We start from the raw sequence: 26,452 nt of genomic DNA on the forward strand, positions 1-26,452 counted from the left end.
ATAAATGATTGCTGATATGTAGTAAGTACACTGAAAATATATGAGTACACAGGGGATCCAAAGAGATCCCCAAAGAGATCAGGTTTCAGGAAGCTAAAGATCCAGCAGGCCAAGATGCAGATCACAGGAAGCCTTATGCCTGTTACCTCTTCTGGGAAGAGCCAAGGGCATCAACGCAAAATTTTGATCTGTTTTCAAAACCCACCTTTACCACCCCTTAATTTGTTTGGCTTTGGGCAAGTCCCTTCACCTCTCTAACCACATGAACTAGAAAATGGGACCAAGACCTACTTTATAGGGTTATTGCAGGGATTAGATGAAGTATTAATGTCCCAGTGGACCTTGTTCAGCCCCTGATACATCGTCGTACTGCCTCAGAAAGTTCCAATGAGCAAAAGATCACTCTTGCCCTTCAGAACTTGCATGCGGTTCCTTGTCTCTTAAGCCTTTCCTAGCCCTTATGCGTAGTTAACTGTGTCACCTTCATGTGCCCATAGCCTTAAGCACACCCCCAATTTAGCACTTACCACGTTATATTGTAAGGAATTGTTCCTGTCTCTTCCAGGGGGCTGTAAGGGCCTTGAGTTTGGGGGTCATGTCTTATTCAGTACCTAGTGTAGAAGCTAGTAAATGCTCGAAAACGATAATGGAGCCATGACATAATTAGATGGCGGTTTACCTCTGTCAGGTCACTCCATGGGCTATTTACATTAATATATCTGTATGACAGTGCCCTTGACACTCTGTAATTCTGGGTGCTTAGTCGAAGAAATTGGTGTTTTCATAGCTCACCTGTAGAAAATAATAGCTGTGTTGAGAACGTCCTCTAGGAAACTTTTCTGATCCTACTTTTCTGGAACCATTTTATTCTTTGTGCCCCAGTGGAATTATGTACATATTCCATCACATTTCTTGAACTGTATTATTGAACCCGTACTTGTTTATGTGTTCTCCTGATGGGTAGTAAGCTTCTTGAGGTAGGTCTTTGCATCTAGTTTATCTCTGCATCCTCAAGACTCAGAGGGTGTTTGTTGACAGATGCATCCCTTTCTCAGACTAAAATGTTGATTTGTTAATATGGTTAGGGTGAAGACTCTTCTAGTGTTTAAAAGACTTTGTTTTTAAGATGAATTATATCATATATAGAATATTTTTAAAAGGTGTTTTTGTGCTAGTTTTCTCATTATAGGACACCCAATTATGACATTCCCTTTTTATATATGTTTATGTATAATATATAATTTATAGCATGTATATTTTCCTTATTTAATTTCTAGGAAATGTATTTTTAGCAGATATATTTTAAATATCAACAAAACTTGAAATGCTGTGAAGTTGTCTGAGCCATTAAGTGTAACACAATATATTACATTAACCCAGAAATCTACTGGCTGTTTCCTGTTGCCCTGCAGGAATTCTAGAGGTTGAAAGCTTTATTTGGGAAAAGTTATCTTTATGTTAATAATATAAACTGATGTTTTAAGTAGCAGTGCACATTTAAAGAGAGCCTTGTCTACCAGACTTAGCATGTAGGGCAGAAAAACCATACTTCACTCATGAGACCACAGGCTATGGTAGAAATACTATTTCTTTGTGGAGTTGATGACAAATATTGTTTTCTCAGGTATATCTTTTCTTACATATTTATTTTTCCAAAGAGAAAACAGCTTCATTTTTCTTTTGTTGAAGAAGTAATTTCTACTTATGAAAGAAGTGAAAGTAAGCTGAAATCTCACTATTCAAAGATTACCTTTTTGAACTTCCTGAAGATACTTTCAGACTTATTTGTGATGTATATATGTATGTACACATGCTCACACACACTGTATTTTTAGAAATGAGGTTATACTACAGTTGCTGTGTTTTGATTTGCTTTCCTGATTTTTTATCTTCAGATATTTTAACAATTTATTTGAATTTTAACAACATTCCTTACCTAAAAGAACAATAAAACCTCTTTTATCTAAAATGACTGGAGAATAACACATTCTGCCTAATGGTTTTCAAGTTAGGTGGGGGTTTGCCTACTCATCTTTTTTAAAGTCTTTTTATCTTTTAATGAAAAAATATATTTCTGAGACGTGGCTATGGGCTAGTGGTTCTAAGACTTTGGATTTTATTAACCCGTAGAGGGAGAAAGGTGGGAGTCAATTTTAGCAAGTAAGGATGGTAATAAAGACGTCTCAATGTCCGTTATCACCTTCATTTCATCAAAGAGAAGACTGATTCTAACACCATAAAATTAGGAAGGTTGTAACCTCAGAATGCCAGATAGTCATTCAGGAAGTACCACCATGAGTTCTCAGACAAACAGTGCTGAGGAAGCATCATAGCATGTAGATATATGCTCTTCTTGAGTTGCTGTGCAGTGAATGCACATGATGTGGTACAGCAGGCCAAACAGTGCAACCTGTGGTCCTGTAGGATAAAGCCCTCTGGGTGTAGCTGGGACCGTGGGACCCTGCTGCCTTGCCCACAGCCCCTTCCTGCCCCATCTCCTCCCTTTCCTCCCCTGCTGGCTTTCTCAGCTGTCCATACCTGCCCCTTGCCATCTCTGCTCTCTCTCCCTGTTGCTTTTGATATCTGCCTCTCCTTGTCTCCTGTCTTTTTTCCTTCCTTTCTTTGCTCTTCCAATGCTTACCATTTCTCCTGCAGAGAAAATACGACCTTTTAAGACACAATCTTCTTTTCCTTTGCAGTAGCTAAAGTAGTCAAAGCATTTTCTCATTTAATCGTTCATTCTCTATATATAGACACTGTCATTCTAGGCAACAGAGCCATAAAGGCACAAAACCACAGCTTCCAGCTCTGGAAATTCTCAGTGCATTGGTGGTCACTTTGGGTTTTTAATGCTCGGGGCAGTGGCCATTGCTGCCTCCTGGTCCTTCTGCTGTGGCCCTTTGTGCACTGGTTTCTTTGGGTCAGAATCTGCTTTACTCATCCTTCTATCTGTTGAGTGCTGAGCAGAATTTTGCACAGAGGAGATTTCTTTTTCTATTTCTGGGGAGGAGCTTTTGGAGGAACTGATCAATGTTTGGAGTCAGAATACCTGGGTTCTAACTCCTTGGTTCCTCATTTGGCCTGTTACAGACTAAGTTGTAAATGCTTCGGATTCCCCATCTAATACATAGTGAAAGGAGTGGGTTATAGGTCTGGAAAGGTGATACAAATAGAATCTGATGTTTCCAGAGAAAGTGTCTTATAGGAATTGTATCCCTGAGTACTACTTGAGTGCCAGTCTTTTAAAAGTTTCTATCATGGGCTTATAGAAGCACCTCTCTCCACCCCAGCTGATCCCAGTGTATTTGGCTTAGATTATGATTAGGTTTCTTGTGGTAGGAACTTTTGTTCCTAAGAGATCTCTGAAATCATGGGGCTTAAATTCTCGTGGTCATTATGAACCCATGTTCCGTGTTCCTGATTCTCTTCCCCTAGAGCTCTTTTCTTCTCTTGGTTCCAAATGGACTCAGGTATGGAACTCAGTCTCTTCCTCTTGATTTCTTCTCACTCTGTGAACTCCTTACTAACCTACCTTTATGGGAGGTTTGGGCAAGTGGAGGGAGAGGGCATTTAAGCAATGGGAAGTGACTTGCTATACCTTTTGAATTAAAACAAACATGGCTATCTAATAGCTTAGAAGGAAAAATTTGCATAAGATAAATTCTAGGTATGTGGTGGACTGGGCAGCTTCAGTGATGAATTTATTCTCTTCTACCTTTAGAGTTATGCTTCTCTGGGGAAAATATTTGAGAAGGTACATTTGATAATTGAGTTGCATGGTGAGCAAATAGTCTGAAATTGTAAGGTGCATTTCAGTCACTATTCTGCAGTTTGCAGGCAAAACACAATCATCTTTGACATCCGCTATAAATTTTAAAAAATTACTGGCATAGCATTTATTGCCATTAATTTTTAAATTTTATCAAAAATAATATAAACATATTTAGATACATGCACACGCACACATGCATATACACATACTTGGCTTGTGGGCTGCCTACCAAAATTTATGAATCACATTTTGTTTTTCCAAACACTGTTTCATCATAATGAATAATAATAATCCTGGTAACAATTCATTTTAGGTTAGTAAGCTTTTAATATACCATCATTTGGAACACAAGCTTTGGTGAATATTCCTACCTGAAATGTCAATTATGGAAGATAATTTAATTATTGCATCTATTAAATTGTTGCATCTGGAGTCAGTATCCTACCTGAGCTTTTCTGATTTGGTGCTACTTATCCGCATTTGTCAAGAGACTTCCTTTGCAGGAACATATGTGTCCATGGTAAATCAAGATGTCCTGTTCCTGCATGGAAGCAGGCGTGACATTTATCTCATGTAGGAGTTTTCTTATTTTTTGATCTATGGGGATATTAATGAATATTGCAGCCTACTTAGGAAAAAAGTTGGATGTGGTGAATAAGAACAATGCATAATTGACTCTTGATCTTATAAAAATAGATTTCAGATAACTTTGCTCAGATCATCACGTAGACTTTGCAAAAGTAGGTTACTTTTAAGCAAGCACTCATTACTGTGATTTTTACTATAAAGTTGGAGATGAATACTTCTGGAAAACTTTTTTCCTGGACATATAACTTTAAAAAGCAGCAAATATTTAAATTTGTCTAGCAACATCTTAATAGTTAATCACTTTAAATGTTATTAAATGATTTTGCTCCTAAAGTAAGTTTCAGAATAAAATTATAGTGCTAAAATAAGTGTTCAATGACAGAATAACTGACAACATAAATATCTGACTCATGAGTATTTTCTTTGTAAGGGTGATAGTTCCTAGTGCTTTGCAAACTAAGTTTTTGCTATGTATGTTTAGTTTTGCACTCACTGGTTTTAGTTGAGTTCAGGAGTATTCTAGGTGTTTCCACCCAGAATCATTTGGAAGGTCCTTTATGTTAGTTACAGACTAGAGGCCAGATAGGCCACTACTGCTCTACCTAATACAAGCTGGTCCTATGGAGAAATGACGTGTAAACAAAGGTTAACATACTAATGAGGGCGTTAAAAATGGTAGAGGGATGGGGGCAAGCCTTAGCCTTCAAAAGCCACCTTTGTCTTTTGCAAACTTGAGGAGGGGTATATAGGTAATTCATAATTCAGTGGAAGCAAGGAGAGTATGACATAAGCAAGCCTAGTACTTGATTTGAAGAAATTCAGGGGAAAATATTTACATACAAAATGATTTCATAGAATTCCTGTAGTTTTTAGTAACTAAATGCCTATTGATATAGTGACTTTATAGCAGTCTTCTGTATCCCTCACTGACTTTGCAACTCCCTTTTTCTAGTTTTTTATTGTGTAAGGAAGGTATTATCTACAATACATCCTAAATTCAGATAGCAAAGATGGAGAGCTGATTCAAGGAATTTGAAAAAAGAGAATGAAAGAAAAAGAAAGAAAAATACAGAAAGAAAGAGAGGAGGGAGGGAAAGAGGAAGGAAGGAAGAAGGGAGGGAGGGAGGAAGGAAGGAAAGAAGGAAGGAAGGAAGGAAATAGGGAAACCAAACCTTAGGGAAAGGAGGTACACAGGAGAGTGAAGAGAATCGTAACGCTACTTGTATTTGTATAATATCTTACTCTTGTTCTCTGGACTGTGACCTCCTTGGGAGAAGGGGCTTGTCTTTCTTCTCTCTGTCTCCTTGGCACCTGGCTTTGTACTTGGCTCTAAGCCTGCATGGTGCCTGTTCACGTTTAGTGAATGAATGAATTAATGAAATAGATTTCTCTTAGGTTATCTCATCTAATACAGTAGTCCTGTTAGGGAGCTATCATCATTCCCATTTTATAAACAGAAAAACAAGGCCTCAGATAGTTTAAATTATTGTCTCATAATGACAGTTCCACTAACTGTGATCTGATTATGATATATTAATTGCATAAAATTAAAATATTTTATCTCATTGTTATATCACTTTATTATCCATAACAATAAGCAGTGTTTAGTGAGCACTTACTGCTTGCTAAGCACTTGATATAAATACTTTTATTAGAGTAAGCAAGGTCCTATGAGGAAAACAGAATTAGCTACATTTGGCAGTCTGGAGATTATAGAAGTAGCCTTCCTAAATTCCCTTAGCCAATAGATGGGTGATTTGAATGTAAATCTGTCTGAATTCTGAACACATTCTTAATCACTACAGTACAGTTCCTCTTTCTGGCCCCACAGTTCTTGATGGCAGAGCCAGAAATGATGCCATGTGTGTAGTTCCTAGTTCTTGTTCCCCTGTGTACTCAGTATTTATTACTTGCCTTGAATCAGATCTATGTCAGGAAATGTAAAAAGAATAAAAATTAAGTTTTGTTATTACATGATTTGGTACGTTTTATATGATATAGATGATTAAATTGATGCAACACCTGAGAGGAGGGAATGCCTCAACTTGGAATTGCCAGGAAAGGCTTAACAAAGAAGTGTAATTTGATCTGGGGTTATAAAGGCAAGAAATTTTCTAGGGGGAAAAGACAGAAAGGTAGAATGATTAAGTAATTAATTTATTGTCCAAAATAGACCTTTTTTTTGATGAAAGGGACACCATCAACAATTATGGTTGGATAAATCAGGGCAATGACCTTCCTACAGAAATGCCGTTCTAGGCAGAAGAAACTATATTTGGAAATGAACTATGTAAAAATCATATAACATAGCATTTTAATGAGTGTTGGATAAAAAAATAAAGATTAAAAAAAAAAACACCTACACCGTATCTGCCTTTAGGACAAGAGTGTCAACAGATAATTACTGCTATATAAACAACCTATAAATATCTACTTAGAAGATAGTTCTAGAATGATCGAGCAGAGTGTATTCAGGGAGTTGCATGATCTGAAAGTGTCTTCAATTTTTGGTGAAAAAATGGCAAAGTTGGGAGCAGAAGATTTGGAGACTGGTATTTAAGGTATTTGTTAGAATTGGGGATAAGAAGCATAAGGCATTTCATTCATTGGAATTAAATCCACTGGAAAGATGACTCAAAGTAGGACTTTGACTATAGGTATCTGGCTGTGAGAATTAACTGAGCTAGGGTTAATATACCTATTTTTTTTCCTTAGAATTTTCTGTTGTCACTGGAATTAAGCAGTATTACATAGAGCCCAAGGCCAGTGTGAGTGTATGGTAATAGTGGACTGAGAGGTCATGGTGATTATTTGGAGTAGGAGGTTTCTAAATAGGATACAAATCTCCTGAATTTAGACATGGCACAGGTTAATTGACTGGCTGAGGGCAAGATGGGAAGATGTGCTTTTCCTTGGCTAGTGTTCTACTTGACTAATATGTGTAGAAGGAATTATCATACAGGAATAATTAGTATTTATTTAGAAAAAATTGAATGGATCAGTGTGTATGTATATAAACACACAGATAACATATATGATGTATGTGTAAAAATTAGACCTACAATTCAGTTCTTGCTAATATAGTGATTTTAGTGCAAATCCTAAGCATTCAGGTTGAAATTAGAAAAACCAGCAACTTTATATTAATAAAATAAAGATTGTAAAATAGAGGACAGAAGTAAAACCTGGAGCATAAATCATCAAAACGTATCCCTGTCGGGTAATAAAATCAAAGGCAGTAAGTATGATCTACATAAAATTTGAGGATGATGCTAAATTGGGAGAAGTGTGGGTGCAGAGTGAATATAAATGTGCTTAAAGAGATTAGAAATGTGGGCAGAAAATAGAATGTAATTTAGCACGGAAAAACAATAATGGATATTGTGTCAGTGAGGGTTCTTCAGAGAAAAAGAACCAGCAGGATACATAAAAAAGATTTATTATAAGGAATTGGCTCATGGGAGTATGGGCCTGACAAGTCTGAATTTGCCTAGGGCAGGCTGGAGGCTGGAAATTTTGGTAAGACATATATCAAAGTCTTGAGTCCAAATAGCCTGTAAACTCAGAAAGGAGTGGAGCATATAGTCTTGAAGCAGAATTCCTTTTCTCAGGAATCCTCAGGTTTTTGCATTTAAGATCTTCAACTAATAGGATGAGGCCCACATACGTTATGGAGGCAATCTTCTTGACTTAAAGTCAGCTGATGGTCTTAACAGATGCTGTTCCCAGCTATGAAATACCGCCACAGTAACATCTAGGCCAGGATTTCATCAAACAACTGGACAGCCCAACCTAGCCAAGTTGACACATAACATTAACCATCACAGATGTTTTTGAGAATCATTTTGTTCTGAAAGTTTGAGAAAAAGCCTACTAAATGGCATTAAGAGAGAATGTGATTTTCTTAACTGTGTGTAGGTCCTAGCGTCAAAGAGCTTGGGAAGGTCAGAAAACCCAAACCATTTCCAGTGGGGAGGAAATCTTTCAGGAACAACCCTGTGCTACAACACTGGTGCCACTTGTGTTGGTCAGTAAGAGGGCTGGGCCATGAGGGGTGAATAATTAAGAACAGCTTTGGGGAAGAACTGGTATGGTAATGACAATGGGGCTCTGTTTTCAAGACCTATTTCTAGTGCAGTTGTTTCCTCTGTGATTTTCTTGAGTACTACACCCACTTCTTTGGGGCTGCAGTAGGTGACTCTAGAAAGAAAAACCTACTGCTACCCAAAATTCTCATGAAATGAGTCACAACGAAGAATTAATTTTCTGGGAAACTAAGTTCCCTATTAGCCCCTTGTGTTAGTTATGTTTGACTATAATGGCAGAAAACTAAAAGCAATAGGGGTTTAAAAATGACAGGAGTTTTTTCCTCCTGTATCTAAAAATTTGGGCTGACTCAGGACTGGTTAGAGCTGCCTGGTATCAGGCACCCATATACCTCCTGATTTGTTTCTTTGTCATGTCTGGCCTCTCCCTCGTGCTTCAAGCCGACAACTTCCACAGGATGGAAGAGGCAGAAAGGAGGGATGAGTGAGGAAGAGGGCAAAGCGTTCTCTCCTCTCTCTCTCAGAAGTTTCCCTGGAAACTTCCATTTGCTTCTTGCCACTGGCCAGGACTTAGTCACATGTCCACCTGGCTACAAGGGAGGTGGGGACAGGAAATGTCCCCTGACAGGGATTTTTTTAAACCTAGACAAATGGTATTTGTTGACAATATCTTTACTATACCTTAAAAAATTAAACATTTTGGGTATACTATCTTTCTAAACTTTCATATTTTCTTGTTGACTGAAGGACCACTGTGAGCATTTATTAGAATGTCATAATGTAGCGTGGCAGTGCTCCTCATGCTGTGGGGGGGGGGGGGGGGGTGTGTGTGCAAGCGCATGCCCTCAGATTTAGGACAATACCTGACAACGAAATGGCTATTTCAGCACGCTCTTTTACAACGTTCTTTTGGCGTGGTGGTGGTTCTCTTCCTTGCTGTGACCTGTGACATCTTGCTGCAGCTAGTGGTTTTCCTTCTAAATTTCACCTCAGAAATGTATCTTCACCCTGACTTCCTTTCCGTCCCATTATCAGGACCTTCGTGTGAGCTCTTGTAGAGTTTTGGTAGACCAGCTGCCAAAATGTTCTCCCTTCCTCAAGTGTCTTTCCCATTCTAGTTTGTTCTCCAGACCTCTCCAGAGTTTGTTTCCTCAAAGAGTTTTTTGCTTGAAATCTTTTTGAATTCCTGTAGCCTAGAGGACAAAGTCTACATTCCTTAGCAGACATATGAAGATTTTCACAGTGTGGTTCCAATCTACTTTCCCATTTTCATCTCCCACTTTCCTTCTTTCTCCATTCTCTCCTCCCAGTCTCCCTTCCTTTCTTTCTCCCACCCCTCCTGTACAAGCTCCAGGCTTTCAGTTTCACCATTACCTTACTTGCCATGACTTTCAACTCTTGTCTTGGCACTCACACTGTTCACTCTGCTTGCCTTGCTCTCCTTTATTATCTAAGCAGAATTGATAAAGGTGATACTCAAATGTCTGCATATCTGTGAAGCTTGAAGCACTGTGTTCACATTTACTTCATGTGGGAATTCTGCTCAGCACTTTTAATTAGACATTGACCTCTTCAAGGGAAGGAACTAATGTTTATTATCTATCATTTTAAACCTCAATGTCTCATACTCAGTTTTGGGTACATGGTTGACCCTTGGAAATTATTAAGTGAATGTTGTGGGACTAGAAATTATTCATATGTGCAAAATAAACGTGAGTTGGTTTTGGTGCATATGTTTTGGGACATCATTATTTTAAGTGCTCCAAAGAGGGTTTGGTTTACTAGGGGAGATTCTCTGGGGAGCAGTGGTGAAAGGAGTGGCAGGTGTCTTAGAGAGTTCAGTGAGAGTCAGGTCTTTGAGGACTTGGCTGCATACGGAGCTTCATCCTCAGAGCAGTAGGAAGCCGTGGCAGATCTAAGCAGGGGAGGGATCAGTCTACAATTTAAAAAGAGCACTCTGATAACTCAGTGGAGGCTGCTTTGGGGAGTTCCAAGAGTGGGCGTGAGGAACGGGTCAGAGGCTTTGCCGTCATTCAGGAGAGACCCTCCTCCTCCTGATGTAGGCATTGGCAGTGTGTTCTTAAAACCTTTTGTGGCTCAATGTTTGCTGCAGGATGAAGTCCAGGCAGGTTGGGATGGCCACCAAGGCCTTCATGATGTGGCTCAGACCTCCTCTTTGGCCTATCTCCCCACTCACCCAAGTGCTCCCCCCACGCCATTTCCTCCTGCCGTCTTCTCTAGCCATACTCTTTCCCCCCAAATCCTGCCCTGACCTATAATAGTTTCCTATCCTTTCCATACATTGTGGTCTCTGCCTGATAAAGTCTTCTCCCTGTTTTTATGGACTCTCAGAAGCCTACCTGCTTTTAAGTTTCCATCAGGTCCCACCAAAATTAATTTTCCCTACTGCTTTGTTCTCATGCACTTTGCTTGCAGTTAATGGATCATTATCATATTCTTCTATTTTTTGTGGTTAGTTTTTTTTTTCTTTTTTTTAAATTATTATTATTTTTATTGACTTTGTAATAATATTACATTAAAAATATATATGTGAGGTCCCATTCAACCCCACCCCCCCACCCCACCTCTCCCCCCCCCAGCAACACTCGTTCCCATCATCATGACACATTGTGGTTAGTTTTAGACAGTGTAAACTCCTCTAGGGCTGAGATGGAGCATCAGTCATCTTTATGTCCTCACAGAACCTCGCAGGGTGTCTTGCTAGCTATTCAGTAATTATTTGTTGAATGTAGTTGAATAAGGAATTGCCTCTGAACTCTGGGTGCCTAGAACTAGTGGTCAGAGGAAGTTCTATTTGGAATCTGTGAAATGCTTTAATCAGATAAAGATAATTGAGGCAAGGAATCTCCTTAGGAGGTAGGAGAAGAAAGGGGAGGGGAAGGTGGATTGCTTAATCTAGAGCTGAGTCTTCTGCTGCTGTGAATGGCAGTTTAAACATTTTTTTTGGTTGTTGGTTAATTTTAGAGAAAAGTTCTGTCTGCTGCTTTACTCTGAGGTCTAAATTGCTTGGGTAAATGTTACACTTTGTTTTAGTTGCATTATACATTACCTCTCTTAATAAAGAAGAGATCACAGTATATGGTTAAAAATAATGTTCTCTGTATTATTATTTCATTATGCCAGCAGGCATAAACTGTTGCCAAGATTGTAAAGCAGCCATTAATCCTTTCATTTTACTTTAGTACAGGAATTAGCACAGTATTCTTAAGAATGAGCCTAAGGGTGTTTTACAAAATAACCTCCTAAAATTCTGAGATAGAATCAGAGTCACAGACTGGCTGGAGCCCAGACAATCTGGTATTTTATAAAATTGGTAATTATTTCAGATTCAGTGGCATCGCTTCCCCACTTACTTGTCACCGAAAAATGACAAAGCAGAAAATGAATTGGAAAAATAAAAGGTGTGCCAGAAAAATTAATAAATATGCAGTCCTGGTAGAGAGGCCAGACAAAGTGGGAGTCCTGACACATCGGCGAGAATCAGGCCTCTGAGTGGTGGGGTGGCCTTGGTGTGTGGGCTGAGGCATTCTGGTGGTGCCATGCAGAAGTGGTATTCCTACACTCTGGCTTGACGGGAACAGCAGCCAGAGACTTGGAACTGAAATTAAGACATGTGGTTGGCAGAAGATTTAAAATATTTTTCTGAGTATGAAGGGGGCAAGATGAGAATTATCGTTTGGATGTTCCAGTAATGGGGAACTTGGGGGCATTTATCATGGAAATAGACAAAATATTGGAATTTAGATTTCCTGGGAAATCCGTAAAAAGCCAGAACGAGCAATCCTGATTTTATATGTTGGGGTACGTTTCTGTCCCAAAAATCATTATTGTGATATTTAATGCAAAAAATGATATTTAATGCAAAACTGATATAATCATTTAAAATCAGATTAAATTTGTTTATAAGAATGTTCTTGATATTGTTGCTATTTTTTACAGCGTTCACTGGGTTGGTCTTGATAGCCAAAGGAAAGTATGAATTCATTCCCTGATTGAAGCGATTCAGAGTGAAGCTGACTTCTCAGGGCTTCCCTGAAATACGCGCTGTGGGGAGGGCAGTCCCCAGCAATACCTGCCGGCTAATGGGGTTTCGATGGAGCCTCCAGGACGCCAAGGCTGTGGTTTGGGCCAGCGCTTTAGGGCTGAGGGTCAACCTCAGAGAAGAATTTGCTCTGACTAGTGAAAACATACAAATGGGGCATCTATTTCTAGTTTAGCTTAATAACTTGTATTTACGGAAGGCAAATTGTTTTCTTGCTTTTGAATAGAAAAAAAATTGCTGGAACGTTTATTAATATAATGCTTTCACGTGTGTATTTGTTATATTTAAGGAAGTAGCCACTTTTTCCTAACAGTTTTACCCATGACATATTTGTTTGTTTATACTAAATACTGGTACAGTGACAAATATAAAAGCATAATCCCTGGGTGTGTCTGAGAGGAATAGAAGTTGGAGAAGAAACAGTGTGACAGAAGTTTCCAGCATGGGCAGAATTGAAGGAAGGAAGTACAAATTTGTATTACTCCATTGGAATAAGATTAGTAGGGAGGGAAAAGCTGTTTTTTTTTCTTTTCTTTTTAATCTGCCGTCTGCCTACCCTATATGGAATCCATTTTAGCTCAGTCACTCTCTCGGATTTCTTAGAAATTTGAAGAAAGTTCCCACCTTTGCTTGCTGAGACAATTTGTGTACGTTGGCTGTGTTACGTTTCCCTCAAGAATGGCGCCCTACAGGGCTGTCCTCAGAGCAGGCTGCAGGTCTGTTTAACCTCCAGTACCTGCCGTCCAGCCCTGACACTGCTGTCGAAGCCGCCACCCCCCACAGGAGGCTGCACAGCATGGGGGGACCCATGCAGGCAGGGGTGTCAGGTTTGGCTCTCCTACTTGTTAGCTACCATTTACAGGGTCTCAGTTTCCTTATGTGTAAACTAGAATAGTGACCTCCTCATAGAGTTGTTATGTGTGTTAATTTTGCTACTCCAGTGTAGCGGTTTGACATTTATGAATTCAAAAAGGAAATATTGATTATGTTTATAAGCTGATCTCTTTCTCTGGGTGTGATAACCCTTTGATAGTATTTGATTCAGCTGAGATGCCTTGATTAAATTATAAGATTAGGGCTTTGATTCAGTCTTGTCATTAGGTCATGCAAGGTTCCTTCCCTGCCCCCTTGCTGGGCTGTATAAAGGGATAATCAGTCAAGAAGACAAGAGAAGTAGATGCACAGAGAAGAAACACAGAGGATCCTGCAGCCCAGGGAAGAGAGATGAGCCTGATAGTTTACAACTGACCTTGTGGAGAGAGCAGAGCAGCTGAGCCCAGAGAGAAACGAGCCCCAGGAAGGAGAAAAGCCCTATCACAGCCTACAGCTGAGACTGGAAGAAGCTGGACCCATGGGACCTTACAAGGGAAGAGGAAGGCTGAATGCTTGCGGATGTTGCCCGCCATCTTGTTCCAACACATGGCCAATGACATTGGGTGAGAAAGTACCTCTTATGTATCTTGAGTTGGACTCTTTAGGACCTTGTGACTGTAAGCTTTTACCCCAAATAAATACCCTTTATAAAAGCCAACGGAGTTCTGGTATTTTGCATCAGCACTACTTTGGCAGACTAATACAATACATCCGCAGACAGTGCTTATTGCCATAGCTAAGAAATACAAGAATTCAATTATATTTGTTACAGTATTTGGAATCATTCATTTTTATGAGACATTCCCCTGTCCTTATGGAGAAATGAATTCCGAGTTCCAGTTGAGATCTGGCTCCTGCCTGCTTTTCCAGCCTCATCCTTCTCTTGCAGCGTTCGCCCTTGCACTTGCTGTTGAGGCCATGTGGACATCTGCATTTCCTCCAAACATCAAGACTTTGCACACAGCAATCCCCCTCCTTCTCACCCTGCCACGTCTTACTGTGTTCTGTTCATTGCGGACACTTAGCTCAGTCACCTCCTGGGAGGAATGAATCTCCACCTTCCCCAGCTCCAGCAGCAGCAGTTCCTATTTTGTGCTCTCATTGACCCAGCTCTGTATTTGTTTATTGAGACTGAAACCCCCCATTCGTTTATTTCTCTCCTTCACAAGACTGACAGCCTCTTGAGGGCAGCCCTGTGGCTCCCATCTCCCTGGCTTGGCACAGCACCTGCTGTACGGGAGACAGCAGTTGTTCAGGGTGCAGGCTTTGGAGCCAAAGGTTTGGGCTTGAGTCCTTGCTCCTCCACTTACTGGCTGTGTGATTTAGGTCCAATTGTCTTTCTGCTCTGTGCCTCAGTTTCCTCATCTATGAATGGTGGTTATGCTAGTACCTGCCTGATGGGATTGAGGGCAGATTAAATGAGGAGGAAGAGACTCTGGCTTTACTCTGCCCTCCGTTCCTTTTGTATCTCCTGCAATTACAAATCCTGCTCTGACTGTGCGAGATAGGGGTGGCACCCAGGCAAGTCCCAGGCGTTCCTCACTGAGATGAGGGGAGACCTGTGGCTGCCTCCTTGGGGAGGCTATCTATCTGTAGATGAGAGTAGCATGAAGAGGGGTTACTTACCGCCAGACCTCCTTGCTGGGATTTTCATACAACTCCTTTTTTTTTTTTGGTATACTCATTGCAATTGATGAACACATTTTGGAGCATTGCCACTAAGCATTGCATACAACTCTTAATTTCCTTTTAGATTGAACTCAGACACACTGAGTTTTGTTCTCATGCTCTGTATTAACAGATTTGTGAGGCTCATGTCTAAAAGCAACATAGATCTTTGTATCACCACAGGCTTTCTCTGGGTGTGATACAACTTTCTCTGGGTGTGATACAACCTTCATTTTGAAGGTTGTATTCTAGCTCTCATTTGCCTGGCAGGTGTGTCGTCCTGAGAATCCTCTGTCTTGGAAGTACAGTCCATTTTTAACCTGGATGTGGGCACGTGGGGTTCTGTTTTCACTCCTGTGTTTGAATTACCAGCTTATATTATCACCTCTGCTCCTCCGTTACTAGCAAGTACGACCTCTACGCCATTACCACTGCTACCTCCATGACTACTGCTGCACTTTTATTATTCCTACTCCTCCCCCCAATATCCAAATCCTGACTTTCGGCCACTACATTCTACTGCTTCTTTATGGCCTGTGCAGACAGAAGTGCTTATTTCTTTCTTTAAGGTGAGGCCACTTTTAGTGTGCTTCTCCTGTGTTCTGGATAACAATGTGATTGTTACTTTTCTCTTTAAAGGTATTAACGTGTATTGCTTTCAGTAACAGGTTAACCAACTTGGTAAAATAGATGTTTCAGGCTAATTTTGACCTTACCATTTCCCTGACATTAAGTTTTTTAGTGCAATGACTAGAAACACACAATAGTGATTATAGATTCTATTTAACTTTTTTTTCTGTTATCAGGGTCTAATGCCAGCTTAATGGATAACCTCTGAAACAGAAAAGCTTAGTTCCTGGCAAAGGAGTGGGGGTACAGTGCTTAATCTCACAAGGGCAAGAGCTCTAGAAAGCAGCAGCGGGTGGGTACATGTGTGTTTTGGTGACAGCTGGCCAGGGGCCCTGGTTAGTTAGCCATCCTTAGACACATGCCAGAGATCAGGCAACCCAGACTAAAGATTGTGCTTAGGAGCATAACTGCCTAATAATTTAAATTTTTTATTCATTTCTCTATAATTATTAATATATCACAAAGTTCTAAAATTTTTGGATATAGCTTATAATGAAAAAGACATATTGCTACATTAGTATACAAATAAGAGAATAAAATGGTTACCAAGGAATGTTTGCTGCTTAATTTTTTTATACAGATATATTAAACCATTCATTCACCGATTTATTCAACAGCAGCACAAATGAGATAAATGTAGTCTCTGCTCTCAAAATAGTTTTTATTTTATAGTCAAGCATGGTTATTACTGTCACAGGTGGCAGCCAGTTGCTGCAGAGTGAAGAGAATGCTTGTGTTTTTACAACTCAGCCCTATGTTTATGAGCTGAACTATTTCAATAAACTTACATATAATCCATAAAAGTACTTCATCATTGGAGAAAATGGAAAAAAAAAACCTTGCAACTTTAAATATTACTAAATTACTGTATTTTTGAATAATTTTTTGAAAAGAATTATCTATTAAAAATAAGAAATATAGGCTTTTAGTTTACTGAGAATAGGATAATTTTGGTTTAGTGATGTGAATACAAGATTGGAAATGAGAAACAAACCCTCTCCCATTTTTGGCCTGCCTTTAGAATCTTCATTTATTTATAATATTGGGATCAAACTAAAATAACTTGAAGATATTGTGCAGTCTCAAACTGATATCAAATGCCACAATCATTTTAAAACAATTCAGGGGGTATCTATAGACAGAGTTTCTTCATAAAACAATGATGATGAGGGCTCTTTAATTATTTGGATCCGTTGGCCCAGGAAGGACAGGAACAAATGAGGACCTACTGGCTGCAAACAAAAATCATCTTTTCTCTCCTTCTTTTTTTTCTTTCTTTCAAGAGATATCAGGCTAAGCTCATTTAATTTTAAAAGTGAGAAATGCGGAAAGGATAAGGAAAATACATGGTGAAAGGGACAGAAATTTCCCTTTCCAGCTATTTCCTTTCCAGCCCTCCTTCCCTGCCAGTCTTACAGAGAGTAATGTGAGCCCTTTGGAGAGGGATGGAAGAATTAGAATGACAGGGATAGTGGGAGCTAAGAAGAAAAGCTTTTATTTCACCATCACATTTGTTTAGTTAGTGCATGCTCATTGTAGTGGTTTCCTTGATGCCTTTCACAACTGCCAGTCAATCACTGTTAACAGCCAGCCACTCACAGTTTGTTATTCCAAACCCTAAAAGTCAGAGTCTCTCTTTCAAATTGGAGGACCAGTGTCCCACCAAGAAATGAGAACCTCAAGACTTCTTTCTTCATCAAACTGTAACCAAGCTTGGCTGTCCGTGGTCCTTGAAATGACATACTCCATGAAGTTGTGAAAGTATATTAGAAATTGTTGACCTTCCTAGGAGAAATCGTTTCTCATATGGGATGGAAATAACTCATTTCACAATAAGCTGTGGAGGTTTTTCCTGTTATGTAGCTTCAGTCAACACACCTAGTCCATTATTGGTAACAATTTTAGAGAAGTGGGTGCTTGTTCTTTCAAATGAAAAAAAAAGGAAGTGAACCTGTTTGTGTTTATATAGTTGAGAAAATCAAAATGGCTCTTACATATTTGACTTCTAAAGGGTGGAAGGAAAGGGGAGATTCTTATAGAGTTTCATAGTGAACTTTAAGAGCCTGATCTTGAATTGTTTCCTTTCTGGAACTTCAGTATTGCTAGCACTGAAGTGGTAGCGGGAGGCTGCACCTTGTCGATTGCCTGCTGTGATAGCGATCTGACTACAAAACATTGTCTAATATGGAGAGCTTTGGCTCAATGTGTAATTTTAGGATGTCTAAGACCTTGATGTTCTTAAACTTTCTCCTTCAAAGGTTATCTGCTTATGTTGAGTGCTTTTCTACCATTTTCATTCCTCAGCTTGCAATGAGAAGCTATTCATATAGCTCTGAAGGAGAAGAGAGCCAGTATGGTGGCTGGAGACTGGTGACTGCTTTAGTAGATGAATCCCTTAACCGCTGGAATGCCCGAGGGAGAGGCTGGGCAGCATCTAATTACCAGGCCTTCCCATATGTGAAGAAACAAATTATTTGACTCAATCTGTGGCTGCCTTTTACAACTGCTGTCCTCCCACTTGTTAAGTTTCCAGTCTAAGTGAGTCTCCCCATCCATCCATCCATCCATCCATCCATCCATCCATCCATCCATCCACCCATCCACCCATTCACCCACCCATCCACCCATCCAGTGCTCAAGACAGATACCTGAGTATAATTCTTGATTCTTCTTTTTTCTTCCCTTTAACCCTATTGCCCATATTCAATCATCTACTTGGTATTTCCTTTCCATATTTCTTGCTAGAGTTCTTCTACCAGCCTAGTCTAAATCGCCACCATTCCTTGTATCCTAACTGTCCATGTGCTGCTTACTTACCCAATATCATCTCCCAAAAAGAGAGAAAAGAAAAATGTTTAATTCTGCACACTGCACAATGGAGTTAGTATAACGTAGTAGTTAAGGAGACAGATTGTAGGCACATTGTCTGGATTTGAATGATGACTCCATTACTTTGATAAATGTTATTATGTAAACTTGGGTAAGTTACTTAACCTCTAAGCTTCAATTTATAGAGAAGAAGAAAAAATAAAACACTTTCTTGACTGGGATGCTGTGAGGATTGAGTGATATAAATATTTAGCATAGAGCTTGGTATATAGTAGCACTAAAAAGGACTGTAGTACCAATAAATCATAAAATGTAAAGCTGAGTATTACACTCTCCGACTTAAAACCCTTTAGCTTTACCATTTCCCCCAAGATAAAGTCCAGATCTCTTGGCATGGCCATGTAAAGCCCTGCTCCCCTCTCCAGCCACTTCCTTCACTGCTCCTTTCCAGAGTTCTGTGCTCTCTCCTTTCGGAATCAGGATCCCATGTTTCCTCTTGTCCCTTGCTCATGCGTGTGCTATGCCGTTTACCTGGAACATCCTTGGACCCTGCACTGGCAAGTCCCCTTCCCTCCACAGCACCAGCCACTCCTTCTCTTTGCATGTCTGACTTCCACTCCTCCTTGCTGTCCCACCACATGTGTCATTTCCTCCACAAAGCCCTCCTTCCCCCCCCCCCACCCCCCCCGAACTTCTTGGCACCTTTCAATGCCTTATCTATAGCAATGGGCACATTGTAGAGCTGCTGCAGGTTCCTTGTCTGTGGGCTTCACCTGCCTGTCACATGCCCTTTGAGGGCAGAGTCTGGGTCATGTTTCATTTGTATGCCCAGTTCTTGGCAGTTTTGTTCAATTAGTATTTGTTTACTAGATTAATAAAGAGGGATGCAGCAGTAACCATCTTAACTAAGTGGTCAAACTTAGCCTCAGCAATGATGAGATAACTCATATTTTGTGCCTCCAGATGTAATTAAATATGAAGTTCGCAGTGTGAAGTATTCTTGCCAAAACTTGTAAACTTGAATCTAGACTTAGGTACGGTTCATAGGAAATACAAATGATGGAAGAACAGGCTTAATGATACCATGAGGAAATTATCAAATGCAGAATGTGGGAAATTCTTCAAGACAGCCAGCCTGGACTCTTCAAATAGTCAATGTCATTAAAATAAAATAAAAAAATTTAAAATGGCAACAGATTTTCTAGATTGAAAAAATACCCAGAGACAAAACAGCCTATTGTAATGGGTAAAACTTGACTGGCTCTTGGCTTGGGTGAAAATAGAGAATAAAGACACTTGCAGCAATTAAGATATTGAACTATGGCATGGATATTGGATGATATGAAATTGTTAATTTTCTTAGTCCTTATTCTTAGGAAACATATGTTGAGTTATTTAGTAGTCAAGTGCTGTGAGGTCTGTAACTTTCTCTCATTTTGTAATAATGAACTTTATTTTTAGTGAAATTTTAGGTTAAAGAAAAGTTACATTGAAATAGGGGAATTATATCATTGATGTGGAGACAGTGGCCACTGGAGTTGCTGAAGGCAGGGAGTGGGAAAAAGAGGTGTAATATGGGGGCATTTTCAGGATTTGGAATTGTCCTGAATGACATTGCAAAGACAGATACAGGACATTATATATCCTGCCATAACCTATAGAATGGAGTGGGAGAGAGTATAAACTACAGTGTAAACTATAATCCATGCTGTGTGGAAATGCTTCAAAATGTTTTCATCAATTGCAGTGAATGTACCACACTAGTGAAAGAAGTTGTTAATGTGGAAAAAGTGGGGGGAATGGGACATATGGGAATCCCCTATATATTTTTAATGTAACATTTTATGTAATCTAGGTATCTTTTAAACATAAATAAAAAAAATACATAAAGAGAAATAGGGGATTCCCATATACTTTCCTACAGCCTCACCTATACCTTCCCCACCCACATTTTCCCCTATTAATAACATCTTACATTAGTGTGGTACATTTATTACAACTGATGGACCAATACTGAACCATTGCTAACTAACCAAAGTGTGTAGTTTACATTATGGTTTACACTTAGCACTGTACAGTTTTATAGGTTTTGGCAAAATGTGTAATGACCTGTATTTGTCATTGTAGTATTGTACAGAACAATTCCAAAATTACCCTAAAAATAGCCTATGTTCCACCTAATCTTCCATCCTTCTCCCTTTAGTACCTTTAGTAACCACTATCTTTATATCAAAGTTATAAGTTCTTCTGTGTAACTTACTTTCAAATAACAAAAGAAATTTAATAGCAAAAAGGACCACATGCAAAAGCACTTAGGAAAGCATGTTACAATTGCTGAGCCAGTTGAAATGTTCATTTTACTATCCCTCAACTTCTCTTTTGTTCTGAAAGCTTTTAAAATAAACTGCAAAAAGAAAAAAATAAAATAAACTGCAAAAAGAAAAAAATAAATTGCAAAAAAACAGCCAGTATGATAAAAGCAAAGCACAAGTGCTGGGTAGGCAGGCAGGAACCACTCTTCCCATGGCTTTAGCAGTGGCATCAGGACCTATTTGCGCTTTCTTCATCGCTCCACTCTGTTCTTTCGCACTCAGAGCCAAAGGACCTGAAAACATTGAGTGAAACCTGAGCCTAGTGTTATTAGTCAAATTCTGGTGCACTGTGAATACCTCCAGATAAGCTCAAGAGAGAAGTGTGGGCAGGCAGGACTGTGTCTTACTTTAAAAAAAAAAAAAAAATTTTTTTTTTCTGTTGCATTTCCAGTGTCTGGAATGTAGTATCATTTGAAAACTGTTGGCTGAAAAAAATGCATAAGTATGGGGACAACAAAATTTGGGGATTGCCTGGAAAAGCAAGAGCTTAGAAACAAACCAGTGCCTTTTTTCTTTTTTTCCAAATTCATTAATTGTTGACTTTGATAGAATTGGAGTAGTTACAGGGCAAATAAGGTTAAGATTGGTTCCAAAAGTAAGGGGAAGGCTTGTTTTTAAAATTTTTCTTTGTATACATGCAGTTATGGCAATCTTTAATACTATTTTTTACTTTCAGTAATAATACTTGCTTTTCTGAATTAATGATCAAAACACTTGAGTGGAAACATACTATAAGTTTTCCTACACTGGGGGAAAATTTGAGCTTTGCTAGAAATCTTCAGAGGGTGGCATGTGCAATTATGCTTTGTTCCTTGGTGAGCTATGAGTTGGGCACTTAATTATGTAAAAAATATTGCAAGAGAGCAGTTGCATAATCCCCAAGGGAGTAATTACTATCTGTCTTGGCAGAATGTGAGGCTTTTAATCTGTAAATAAGCAATTCTGTGTGGAAGAGCTACATGCAGAGTGATTCTGTGTTGTAAAGGTCTCTTATGAATTTTTAAAAGTGAAACAGTTCCTGCATGTGCTGATTGGCTGCTGCCTTTGTGCTTCCGAGGGTTTATGATGCTTCCCCTGAGGTTTTAACCCCTCCTGAAATATTTAAGCTTCTGAAAAGGATTCCTGTAATGGGTAAAATTGTGTCTGAGCTAAGCCCATGAAAAATCTGAACATTTCAAATGCAGAAGTAAACTGTGCTTTCTGCAAATTAAAAAAAAAAAAAAAAAAGAATATACCAAAATAAAACATTAATGTGCTCTTTAAAAATAAAAAGCAAAAATACAATAATTAGCTAATATGTGGCTCACTCACTGGAGATTAGTTTTGTGTGTGTGTGCCATAACAGCTAATACTTCCTAAAAGAAATAATTTATTTTCAGAATATGTGCCTATTTGGCTTAGGTGGACCCGATCCTATTAGATACCAAAAGTAAATCCTGACTATTGGTTTGTAGTTGTCAATAGCATCTGCCTTTCCTTTCTCTAATATCACCTTTTCCACCTGAGCACCAGCTTCTCTTCTCATCTACTCAAGGACTTCAGAGATTGTCCCCTCTCTCCTGCATTACCAGTTCCCCCCTCTCTATCAAGTCATTCTCATCAAAATAGAAATACGTTGGAACATCTTCCGATGCTTTTTTAAAACCCCTTCCTTCACCTCTATTTCTGACTACCTCTCCAATCCTTTGGTGCCCTTTGCACCAAAACTCAAGAGTGTTCTGTAGTCTGTCTCCACTTCCTCCTCTATTGTCCCTTGAACATGCACCAAGCATCCTTTTGCTCTGATCCTCCACACACAGCTTGCTTCTGCCCCAGTGACCCATGGTCTCCTTATAGCCAGATTCTAGGAACAACACTTGGACCCATTAGCAGCATCTGACACAGCTTATCACACCCTCCTCCTAGAAATAAAATCTGTCCTCTGGTTTCCTTTCCTTCCTCACTACCCATGCTTTCTCAGGCTCTTGTTAATTTTTCCTCTTTTCCTTATCTCTTAAGGTAGGAGGACTCAAGATCCTCTCCTCTTCTCTGCTTTGCTCTTTCCCAAAGTCATCGCAGCCAATGTCATGACTTTAAACATTCTCTGTATTCTGAAGACTCCCCAGTTTATGTGGCTAGTGCAGACTGAGCCCCTGGGCCCCAGGTGTGTATATCTAATTGCCTGCCTCACATGCTGTTCAATGCATGACCAATTGGCATCTCAAATTTAATATATTCAAATTTGAATGCTTGGTCTTCCTGAAGTTGTCCCTTGCTGCCGGGATTATTGTCCTAATTGGTCTTAATTGTCCTATTGTCCTAATTAGTCTTCTGTTCTCATCCTTGCGCCAGCACCTTGAAATGTATTGTCAATTTAGCAGGTCAAGAGTCCCTTTAAACATGTCAACTCAGATCATGTCACTTCTCCGCTCTGAAGCCTGCAATGACTTCCCATTTCAGTGAGGGTGAAAGTCACGCCCTGCAAGGCCCTTCCTCTCCTGACCTGGTTATCTTTCTTACCTCACCTCCTACCTCTCCTCATACTCAACCTGCTCCAGCCATATCGACCCCTTCCCTGGATGTACCAAATCTGCCTCAGGGCCTTGGTACGGGCTGCTACTTCAGCAGGAAACATCATGCCCTACAGTTCTGCGTGGCTTGCTCCTGACCTTCACATCTCTGCTCACTGCCCTCTTCTCAGTGAGACCATCTCTAATCATCCTGGCGGAGCCCCCCTACCCCCGCTCCATTCGCAGCACCCCTGATCCCCTTTCCCAGCTTTGTTCCTCTCTCTTGCACTTATCACCATGTGAAACAAAAACCGCCTTTTGCTTTTGCTGCCTAGTGTGTTTTTGTCTGTTCTCTTATTAATATGTAAGTTTCAGGAGGGCAGACCGTTTGTCTCCTTGTTCACAGCAGTATCACCGGTGCCTGGGAGATAGTCGATGCTCCGTAAATACTGCCAAATGAATAATTGAAGAGCAGCTGGAAAAGCTGATTATTTTTTGTCATTTTATAGCTTTCTGGGGATGACGGGATAGCTAGCCTTCAGAATGATTCACTGTATACTAATAGCTGTTTCCCATTTCTCAGTTTCTCTGTTTGAAGAACATAAGGACGTTTCTTACGGCCTGTTGCGAGACATTTGGAATGAGGAAAAGTGAACTCTTCGAGGCGTTTGACCTGTTTGATGTGCGGGACTTTGGAAAGGTAATTATATTTTATTTTTATATTAATTTTTATTGGTTAACATTTTGTCGAATGCTGTTTCATACCTTCTTGAAGGTAGGGCATGTGATTTAAGTGGTTTAGGTATATGCAATAGATTGTTAAATTTCACGTATTGGTGGCTTAGGCAAAAGCCAAATAGCAGCAACAATTGCCCAAAATGAGAGTAGAGTTAGTTTTTAATTAACGCAGTATAAAGGGAAACTTTTTTTTAAAGGAGGTACCAGAGATTGAACCCAGGACCTCGTATATGGGAGGCAGGCACTCAACCACCTGAGCGACATCTGCTTCTGTAAAGGAAAATTTTATACTGAGGAAATTTTCCCTGCTAGTTCTCTTAGGGGGTAGGATTACTATTATGCACCCTTTAGATAGTTCATTCATTGGACAGTCATATCTGAAGACCCACATTCTCTCCCTTCAGTCCTCTCTGTATCTGGAAGGCATGTAATTTTTGGAAGATGGGAATGTTCTCCTCCTTTCTCTACATGGACACGGGGGTAGGTGACTTGGATAAGATCCAAATCACTGACACTTTGAGACTGTCGAATAACTCCTTCAGCTTGGCTTTTAGCACATATTTGTTGGACTTTTATTTCAGTGATTTTTTTTACATGGAAATTATTTTAATATTTACAGCTATTACTTGTATGTACATCAAACACATGGCTTCAAAAGTTATGGTCATTTATGATGAAGTGATTGGGCATCAGATTAAACCTTTTGCGTATGAGTAGCCATAACAGAGATAATTAAGGTGACATTATTTTAGCCCCTGCTAAAATAATTGCATCGTAAAACTAAGCACATGAGATGAGGGGAAAAAAACCCAAATGATGCCAAGAGTATCTTTATTAAAAGGTGCAAACTCTTAAAATTTAAGTACTATTATCTTAACAGAAGGCTGCTTGAGTCTTTGATTTCTAAGATGCAGTATTTAGGTTATAGAGTTAAAACCAAGCCGTGGATTGACTTTGTGATCAATGCGAATGAATAGCACAAAGTTGAAACAGAAATGTAAGCAATTTGATGTTGAACTACAGCAAGTATGGGAAGCCACCCTACCTGGAGAGGAAGACGACCTGGGTCCTCTGTCCGATCTTGATACAAACCCACGTTGTGATCTTCTGGAAGTCACCAGCCTTCCTAATCACCAGGCTATCTGCCAACTTGGAGGATTTACAAAAGGAAATGGGTGTGGGGACCTGACTCCTAAGATCCTTTTATCTCTGGTTGGCTGTGACTGACCTGTCTTGAGGTCCAAAAAAAAGCAATGGAGGCTAAAATATGAAAAGTACAGGGAACTGAAAACCAGGCCCCTAGTGAAGAAAGGTAGGATATTTTAATATGGCCATGAAGGGAAGCCACGAAGCGAAAGAGGAATCAAGTAGACATCAGGATGCAGTGGATTTTCCTCTGAGCTGTTGAGTCTGAAAAACATCAAAGACAATTCCTGTTTCTGCTCTTCTTTTTTCTTTCTGGCCCATCCACCTCCCTTTTTATCTTTCATTTTCCTTTTATTCCTCCTCTCTTTTGGAGGGAATGAAAAATAGCTTCTCACAAAAGCATTTGAGAGCCGTTGCCTAACGGGCAAATGACCGTGTGTGGCCTCTCTCTTTATTGGAGGCACTTGGTGCCAGGAGGCCTGCAGTTTTCTGAAATTGACACGTTGAAAAAAGTCTTAAAAGGGCATTTAGCTAATTGTACCTCTCAGTTGGCTTGTCATTAATAATTTGAACCACTAGCTATTCATTTTTTTCTCAAATTCTTGACTTTTTAAAGGAGATCAAGGAGTTACTAATTTTCACTCAAATTTGCATGAAATAGTGCCAAAGATTGGGAAATTATGTAAATATTTTAAAAACACGCGGCTACATTCTAGTGGAATAACCCTGCATGTTGGATTGATTAGATAACAGAAGCTTTGTAGGAGAGAGAATATAAAAACTTGAATGTAAAGGGATAAACTGTATGCTTCTCAAGTGTAAACTTATTTCTGGATACTTAAAAAATATGTTGGCAGTAGTAACTCTGACATAGTTCTAAGGAAGCTTGGGAGTGTGGTTTAAAAAGTGAACCTATAATTACTTCATGAAAGTCGCCTATATTTTTGTTACTGCCAAGATTGGTGCATCTATGTCTTCAGAACTGTATTTGACCAGAATAAATCACTGAAAGTTAAAGAGTCTGTGACAGTGCTCTGTAATTGTATCACTATTGTGATACAATTTTATCTGTATTTATTTATTGTATCTGCAGTAGTATCACTACTACTGAGCATTCTTGCTCTTATGATAACCCGGTACCTGCACTTATTGAGCACTTACAATGTACCGGGTCAGGTATCCTTTAAACCTTTGTATATATATTTAAACCTTGTAACAACCCTATTTGGGAGGTACTG

The 26,452-nt window shown here is 39.5% G+C and overlaps 1 protein-coding gene across 1 annotated transcript in view; it reads left to right on the forward strand.

The window, feature by feature from the left end:
* The window catches only part of VAV3 (vav guanine nucleotide exchange factor 3), a 362,653-nt gene that overhangs the window by 62,252 nt on the left and 273,949 nt on the right, over positions 1 to 26,452 (forward strand). Inside the window, exon 2 of the mRNA XM_004481228.5 lies at positions 23,914 to 24,030. Within this exon, the coding sequence (XP_004481285.1) occupies positions 23,914 to 24,030 (117 nt within the window). The remainder of the gene's footprint in view (positions 1 to 23,913; positions 24,031 to 26,452) is intronic.

This window comes from Dasypus novemcinctus, chromosome 9, assembly GCF_030445035.2.
Source record: "Dasypus novemcinctus isolate mDasNov1 chromosome 9, mDasNov1.1.hap2, whole genome shotgun sequence".
In the NCBI taxonomy this organism is placed as follows: Eukaryota; Metazoa; Chordata; class Mammalia; order Cingulata; family Dasypodidae; genus Dasypus; species Dasypus novemcinctus.